The sequence below is a fragment of the Myxocyprinus asiaticus genome, chromosome 4 (assembly GCF_019703515.2).
Source record: "Myxocyprinus asiaticus isolate MX2 ecotype Aquarium Trade chromosome 4, UBuf_Myxa_2, whole genome shotgun sequence".
NCBI classification, from domain to species: domain Eukaryota; kingdom Metazoa; phylum Chordata; class Actinopteri; order Cypriniformes; family Catostomidae; genus Myxocyprinus; species Myxocyprinus asiaticus.
In genome coordinates, this window is record NC_059347.1 from 32197823 (window position 1) to 32206741 (window position 8919).

The 8919-nt window shown below is 38.0% G+C and overlaps 1 protein-coding gene across 2 annotated transcripts; it reads left to right on the forward strand.

The window, feature by feature from the left end:
• Window positions 1–5802: 5802 nt before the first annotated feature.
• On the forward strand, window positions 5803–8521 carry LOC127439604 (E3 ubiquitin-protein ligase lubel-like). 2 transcript variants are annotated; one of them, XM_051695793.1, is made up of 3 exons: window positions 5803–5906; window positions 6362–6416; window positions 7038–8521. In XM_051695793.1, the coding sequence occupies exons 2-3, from the start codon at window positions 6402–6404 to the stop codon at window positions 7506–7508; spliced, it is 486 nt and encodes a 161-aa protein (XP_051551753.1). In that variant the 5' UTR covers window positions 5803–5906; window positions 6362–6401; the 3' UTR covers window positions 7509–8521. The 2 variants fall into 2 exon arrangements, with proteins under 2 accessions (XP_051551753.1, XP_051551755.1); XM_051695795.1 differs by having other exon boundaries at window positions 5815–5906; window positions 6318–6416.
• The last annotated feature ends 398 nt before the right edge of the window (window positions 8522–8919 follow it).

The window sequence follows — 8919 nt, forward strand, 5'->3', positions numbered from 1 at the left end:
AAGACACAAAAAATGGCCATCAGTGGATGCTCAATACAGTTTTCATTCGCTGAAAATATTTGCTTATTAGAGGACTACAATGCTTCAAAATTGATTCTAATGAACAAATTTAGTGATTTTAACCCAAATAATAAAAAACACAACATTTTGTTACCATCGATGAAGTCAAAGTCTTCTACAAAGTCTCACCTCAAGCCCCTTTCAGCCCTCAACTGAAGCCCCCACTGGCTCAGCTGACAGTTATTCTCCATGGCAACATGGAATGTAAACAAAGGTTAGCCTATGGGTGTGCTGTCTTACATTTTGGTCTTAAATTAGACCAATATAAGTTTTTATGCAACTGACTGAAAAAATTAAGACCAACATTTTAGATGACTAACTAGTAAGACTCGTCCAAAACAGTTTTATGAAACAGGCCCCTGGAAATGTAGTGGATGTCTGGAAGCATATTGAAATGTTCATGATAAACAAAGAAGTCAGTTCCCTTTTAAATACACACAGGTGCCCTAACATAGTAGCCACATTATATGTACGGACATGTTCTCAGTTTTACAACCAGAAAGTGCCAAAATATTTTTGCCTTAATCATTTTGAGCAATATATATGTACTATATATCATTTGGAAACCAAACCAACTTCTTTTTGTGAAATGTTTGCTTAAAAGTGTGTTTGTACTATCCTTACAATAGCCTCAATGTTACTTGGTTTGATGTTTTGTTATATTATGCAATAAAATTGTCACAATTATCTCAAAAGTAAATAGATAACAAAATCAGTGAAGCCAAAGCATATTAGGATATTTTTAAAGAATAACAACTGAAAAGAAAGCATACTTTAATTGGTTTCTGTTTTTTAGTTTTGTATTTCTCCTCCTGACATCAGTTGATAGAATGCAATGTGATTTCAACTATATGCTCTATACTTCACTATGCTTCACCCATTCCACTGTGAATGCAGTACAGCCTCTGTCTGGTGTCCGTGCGTTTCAATGGCATGTGGAATAGTAACGTAGATCACAGTAACTCAACAGAATTAACACAAACATTTTAAAAACAAAACATCTGAAAGAATGAGTCTAACATCATATCAGACAAATAGTAGGACAACATGAAGAAGGTACAATAGGTTTTCATAGAGTTTATTGGGTTGGTGGGTCACATGGGTAACTCTCTGTGATTTATAATCTCTTCGTGACAGATTGCAAGTCAAATGCTGCCTCTATACTGTCTAAGACCTTTTCTTTTGTTGATCAGATGATGATTAATTCATCTAAATTGAACCCTGTTTATAATAGTTTACATCAACATGGGAATCATTGGTTTATTCCTCATGCAGTCATGCAAGTTGTAAATCCACATACAGAAAGTCTAAAGGTGAAGGGGTGATTTGGTTGGAGAAATAAAGAAATCAGGTTAAAGAAATAAACTTTCAACAACAACAAAAGGCAAACAATAATAGTATGAGATAATAGAGAAATGAGATGAAAATAAAAAAATGAAGAAAAAAGATTATATAAAGTTATTCTTGTACATTTAAAAGTGAGAACATTAAATTATTACTTTTTAGATACTATAATCAAAATGCTTTCATCTCAAATGATAAGAAATGCTGCGTATGTCTTTTGAGATGATATTTCATACTGTAATTTCCTTTTGCACTGACTTACTAGTAAATGGCAGTTTATAGCAGGGGTGTCAAACTCATTTTGGGTCGTGGGCCTGATTGGACAGTATATGTACAGTGTGTGTGTGTGTGTGTGTGTGTGTGTGTGTGTGTGTGTATATATATATATGTATACAGTATATTCTTTAACTTTTTTAAAATAACTTTTAAAATGATGTAATCAAATTATTAATTATCTTTAACAAAATTGTATCATATTTTATCAACTTTGTACACTAAACAGTTTGACATGACTGAGAGCAAATTGCAGAAAATCACATGTTCATTCAGCCCCTCCGAGTAATTCAGAAAGTTCATTCACTGAAGGATTCGACAAACTGATTCAAAACGAGAACTCGTGAGCTGGTAAATTACTGTTTAAAAAGTACCGGCTCATAAGAGTCATTTAGTCATGAATCGGACTAAACCAGTCACCATGTTTGTTACTGAGTACAGCCAGCGAACACAACGCAATAGAAAGGCGTGCTGTTTTGGTGTTATTTCCGGTGCATGCTTTTTTATGCCACCACATGCAATCTCATAACTTGGGTAAAATATAATTCATTTAGTGACTTCTGGTAGATCAGCGGTGGAGCAAAGGGAAATTGGAGCAGGAAAATAGAAAGATGCTGTTTTCATTGCTAACACTGGGGTGAAAAAATACTGAATGTTTTTGCCCACCAGCCACAGTGGCTGTGAATGTCCAATTTCACCAGCCACTTTGATTTTTTACCAGCTCCTTTGGTTATTCATAAAGGTATATAAAACACCACTTCTTAAGCTGTAGTGAATTATGATGACACACATGACAATTCATTAATGTCACTGCATGTAATTTGCTTTGTATGGTTATGTATTCAGCCACAAATGTTTGGAATTAAGCAAAGTTGCATTCACAATGCATGTAAACATGAACTGCTCAATGGAAATCAAGCGAACTAAGCTTAGAGCACCTCCTGAGATGATCTGAAATCATTTGCAGCGTTCTCATGGAAGACACAGTTCTTGAAGTTGCAAACTATTTTCAGATGACTGAAAAAGTGAGCACTCTTCATGCACGTGTTCTATGACGCCGGGTTCACACATCGTCCATAGAGGTCTGCACGGGCCTTAAAATGAAATCCGGACTATACCCGAGACTGTGGCCCGAACCTGACCCGAACCAGAAATCGCTTACTATCTAATTTCTTCTAACAAGTACTGTTGCAATAGGCTGTATTTTATGTAAGCATATAGGCAACATTCGTAACAGTACTGAAACAGTAAACATACACAGTTTTAACAAGGCACAGCAGCCCCTTAGTACACTAGAGCAGAAGGGAAAAAAAAGCATTGCCTTACCTTTAACAGTGCATCCGGAAAGTATTCACAGCGCTTCACTTTTTCCACATTTTAATATGTTACAGCCTTATTCCAAAATGGATTCAATTCATTATTTTCCTCAAAATTCTACAAACAATACCCCATAATGACAACGTGAAAGAAGTTTGTTTGAAATCTTTGCAAATTTATTAAAAATAAAAAACGAAAAAAATCACATGTATATAAGTATTCACAGCCTTTGCCATGACATTCAAAATTGAGCTCAGGTGCATCCTGTTTCCACTGATCATCCTTGAGATGTTTCTACAACTTGATTGGAGTCCACCTGTGGTAAATTCAGTTGATTGGACATGATTTGGAAAGGCAAACACCTGTCTATATAAGGTCCCACAGATAACAGTGCATGTCAGAGAACAAACCAAGCCATGAAGTCCAAGGAATTGTCTGTAGACCTCTGAGACAGGATTGTATCGAGGCACAGATCTGGGGAAGGGTACAGAAAAATGTATGTAGTATTGAAGGTCCCAGTGAGCACAGTGGCCTCCATCATCCATAAACGGAAGAAGTTTGGAACCACCAGGACTCTTCCTAGAGCTGGCCGCCTGGCCAAACTGAGCGATCGGGAGAGAAGGGCCTTAGTCAGGGAGGTAACCAAGAACCTGATGGTCACTCTGACAGAGCTCCAGCATTTCTCTGTGGAGAGAGGAGGACCTTCCAGAAGAACAACCATCTCTGCAACACTCCACCAATCAGGCCTGTAAGGTAGAGTGGCCAGACGGAAGCCACTCCTCAGTAAAAGGCACTACAGCCCGCCTGGAGTTCCTGAAGGACTCTCAGACCATGAGAAACAAAGATTGAACTCTTTGGCCTGAATGGCAAGCGTCATGTCTGGAGGAAACCAGGCACCACTCATCACCTGGCCAATACCATCCCTACAGGGAAGCATGGTGGTGGCAGCATCATGCTGTGGGGATGTTTTTCAGCGGCAGGAACTGGGAGACTAGTCAGGATCAAGGGAAAGATGAATGCAGCAATGTTCAGAGACCTCCTTGATGAAAACCTGCTCCAGAGTGCTCTGGACCTCAGACTGGGGTGAAGGTTCATCTTCCAACAGGACAACGACCCTAAGCACACAGCCAAGATAACAAAGGAGTGGCTCCAGGACAACTCTGTGAATGTCCTTGAGTGGCCCAGCCAGAGCCCAGACTTGAACCCGATTGAACATCTCTGGAGAGATCTGAAAATGGCTGTGCACCGACGCTCCTCATCCAACCTGATGGAGCTTGAGAGGTCCTGCAAAGAAGAATGGGAGAAACTGCCCAAAAATAGGTGTGCCAAGCTTGTAGCATCATACTCAAAAAGACTTGAGGCTGTAATTGGTGCCAAAGGTGCTTCAACAAAGTATTGAGCAAAGGCTGTGAATACTTATGTACATATGATTTTTTTTCTTTCGTTTTTTATTTTTAATAAATTTGCAAAGATTTCAAACAAACTTCTTTCACGTTGTCATTATGGGGTATTGTTTGTAGAATTGTTAGGAAAATAATGAATTGAATCCATTTTGGAATAAGACTGTAACATAACAAAATGTGGAAAAAGTGAAGCGCTGTGAATACTTTCCGGATGCACTGTATGTGCTGAAACTTCACTTGGTGCAGAACAATCTGGAATAAAATGGAAATGCAACAGGTCCCCTCCATGCAGCCTGAACTTGTTCAGAACATTGAATCTTTGTGACAACTGCGCTAAAATAATCTAGGCATAGCGCAAAGAATGAAACAGAGTGCAGGTGTCTCGACATGCATTTTTAAAAATTTGAAGTTCTTTTTTTACTTGACATGGTGTTTAAAATGTGCCGGTCCTGTGCGAGACTCTGAAGAAAAATGCCAGCGAGGAAATACAAGGTGACAACCGTTACAGATGCGGATGCACCCTCTACATCGCATTGATCTGCGCCTAGGTAACGATACGTCAATTTCATTTTTGTTGGGAGGGCGCTGTTCCATATTCCATAAGCAGGAATCTGGTCGCCCTAATGCTAATTTTACTCTGAACAAAAGAAAAAACACAATTTACTAATTTCATTAACCAGAAGTTACATCACAAATACACACAATTAGTTGAAGGGAATCAATCAGGCAATAATATTTACAAGAAAAGGAGAGAACCACTCGCTCTTTGGCTGGAGCTTTAGCCTCAATAAACCATCTAAAACTGAACATAAATGCCAAGGAAATGAAACCTGCTTAAAATGAATAATAGTTCATTGGGACAGAAACAATGCAACAGTTATTACATCTAATATTTATCCTTGGACCTGTCCATGTTGTCATTATTTCTATGAGAGAAACTTCACTGTGGGAACGTGTGGCCATGGAACTTGTGTTATCCTCAGACATGTGTGGCATTCGCTGATTCGCATGGCTCTGCGAGCGCTGAATGTCCCGCGTAATTAAAAGAAATTCCACTGATCATGCAAGCTATAACATAGCTACATGCAACACCACAAATTTAAATGTTTATCTGTTCTGCTGTTGTCGGAACCAGCCCGTGGGCTGTATGTTTGACACCCCTGGTTTATAGCCTAAATGTCTGGGGGGAAAAGATCTTGGAATCTGGGAGTCTGTTACAGTAAATTTATAGTATATATATATATATGAAAAAAAAATGTGATTACACATACAATGTGCTTTTCTAAGCTGAAAATCAAGCTTTTTGGAAGACTGTCAATGGGTATCTGTTTTTGACATCTGTTTTCTTATCAACAGAATAAAATGAAAGAGAAAGACACTTGGCACTGCGGAATTCCCCTTTCTGATCAAACTTTCGTTTTGGTTGAGCTCATAGGTTCTGTGCTGTAGTTGTTCTGGGTGCGTTCTGATTCCTAGCACAAAGTAGAAAGACAAGTGTGTTTGTCTCCTGTAAGTATTAATTTACATTTTATTTACTTTAATTTTTTTCTAGTTATTTTCTTGCTCTCTTAGTACGTTATATAGCAAGAATTATTTTTAACTGGAAAGGTAAGGGGAATTTAGACTTCAAACTTTTAGTATTTCAAACTTGTAGGCATACTGTAGGAAGAAATAATGTTTTATTATTGTTGCAAGAAAAATACTGAAGCTTGTAGAAGTGTGTTTTACTTTTACCCAATACAAAATACACTTCTGGTATTTTTCTCTGATATTTTTGGCAATTTGTCATAATGTAGCTTAAACTATAGGACAATAAAATAACTATGGAGTGCAGACTATGGAGTTGTGTCCTTAGTTTTCCTGCCAACACCTTTGTGTTCCCAATACCTTTGTTTTACTCTTTCCTTTCTAATCACCTAGTCCCCTTCTACAACTCTCTCTCTCTCTCCCTCTCTTGTTCACAGGTTTCTCCTTCTGTGGATATAGTCCAGGAGGATTTGAGCCATGAACATTCCAAAGGTACATTGACACAGAGCTCTGTGAGCCATCATGACATCCGATATTTTGCAAAAGCTATTTGAGGCACTTGTTTTGACATAATACTACAGGAGGGGAATTCAGTTTAATTTAACACACTGTGTCAAGAGGGCTGATTAATTGTGACACAGAAGAGATTTGAGAGTTGAAACTTTTAAAGGAACTACTGTTCAACGATTTTAGTTATATTTAAAACAAGAAAAAGGCCTGTAAGTCATTTGTGAAAATAAGGCCTATACATATTGGTTGTTGCCAAAAATGTAACCACATGGTCAGGGCTTGGGGAAACCAAATGAAATAATTTTATAATCAACCTGTGTAAAGCCCATAGGCCTATCAGTCAATAACTAATCTCCCTGTCTGGTGGTTATGGCCCTGGTTGTAGCTATGATATCTTACACTGTCTGTAGCTGAATGGAGAAGCCTGTGTAATGTTAATACTTCACATAAAACTTTATATTTATCCATCACATATAATGTAGATAGAAGTTATTCAATTAATATAATGTAGATACTAGTTAGAATTATTGTGTCAGTGTTTTGGATTCTGTGATGGGTGCTCCTCTTTGCTCTTAAAGACATTCTTTTTCTTTCTCTCCTCAGTGTCCTGGTTGTCAGCAGTCTAACATCAGAATGCTGGACGGTCAGCGTGCAGTCTGCAAGTCTTGTTCTATAGTGAATCGGCGCGTGTTTCAGTTCTGCTGGGCATGTCAGAGAGAGTGGCCACGGCACGCTTTGACCACCGACTCCTGCGTGCTGCCAAATTGCGCGCTCCGTGCCGCACTCCTCAGCGTCAAACAGATCAGTGACCCAGACAGTTCTGTGAGAGGATGCCCGTACTTCAGGGCTTGTCCAGGATGCAAGGCCCTGCTCACACACAACGGTGAGGGATGCCCTAACATCGTTTGTCCCCACTGCCATACAGAGTTCTGCTTCCGCTGCATGCGCCCGCAATGCTACGACAATTATGACTACGATGAGAGTGACACTGACTATGACGAGGAGGAGGATATTGAGATAGACCAATGCGTGATGGCGGACAACAATGAGATCCTTCGAAATCTGGAACTGTAGTGGATGTCTGGAAGCATTATTGAAATGTTCATGATAAACAATGAAGTCAGTTCCCCTTTAAATACACACAGGTGCCCTAACATAGTAGCCAGATGTAGTACATCACATTATATGGACGGACATGTTCTCAGTTTTACAACCAGAAAGTGCCAAAATATTTTTGCCTTAATCATTTTGTACTATATATCATTTGGAAACCTTTTTTGTGAAATGTTTGCTTAAAAGTGTGTTTGTACTACCCTTACAATAGCCTCAATGTTACTTGGTTTGATGTTTTGTTATATTATGCAAAAAAAATTGCCAACAAAATCAGTGAAGCCAAAGCATATTAGGATATTTTTAAAGAATAACAACTGAAAAGAAAGCATACTTTAATTGGTTTCTGTTTTTTAGTTTTGTATTTCTCCTCCTGACATCAGTTGATAGAATGCAATGTGATTTCAACTATATGCTCTATTCTTCACTATGCTTCACCCATTCCACTGTGAATGCAGTACAGCCTCTGTCTGGTGTCCGTGCGTTTCAATGGCATGTGGAATAGTAACGTAGATCACAGTAACTCAACAGAATTAACACAAACATTTTAAAAACAAAACATCTGAAAGAATGAGTCTAACATCATATCAGGCAAATAGTAGGACAACATGAAGAAGGTACAATAGGTTTTCATAGAGTTTATTGGGTTGGTGGGTCACATGGGTAACTCTCTGTGATTTATAATCTCTTCGTGACAGATTGCAAGTCAAATGCTGCCTCTATACTGTCTAAGACCTTTTCTTTTGTTGATCAGATGATGATTAATTCATCTAAATTGAACCCTGTTTATAATAGTTTACATCAACATGGGAATCATTGGTTTATTCCTCATGCAGTCATGCAAGTTGTAAATCTACATACAGAAAGTCTAAAGGTGAAGGGGTGATTTGGTTGGAGAAATAAAGAAATCAGGTTAAAGAAATAAACTTTCAACAACAACAAAAGGCAAACAATAATAGTATGAGATAATAGAGAAATGAAAGATGAAAATAAAAAATGAAGAAAAAAAGATTATATAAAGTTATTCTTGTACATTTAAAAGTGAGAACATTAAATTATTACTTATTAGATACTATAATCAAAATGCTTTCATCTCAAATGATAAGAAATGTTGCGTATGTCTTTTGAGATGATATTTCATACTGTAACTTCCTTTTGCACTGACTTACTAGTAAATGGCAGTTTATAGCAGGGGTGTCAAACTCATTTTGGGTCGTGGGCCTGACTGGACAGTATACACTGATCAGCCACAACATTAAAACCACTGACAGGTGAAGTGAATAACATTGATTATCTCGTTACAATGGCACCTGTCAAGGGGTGGGATATATTAGGCAGCAAGTGGACATCAGTTCTTGAATTTAATGAGTTGGAA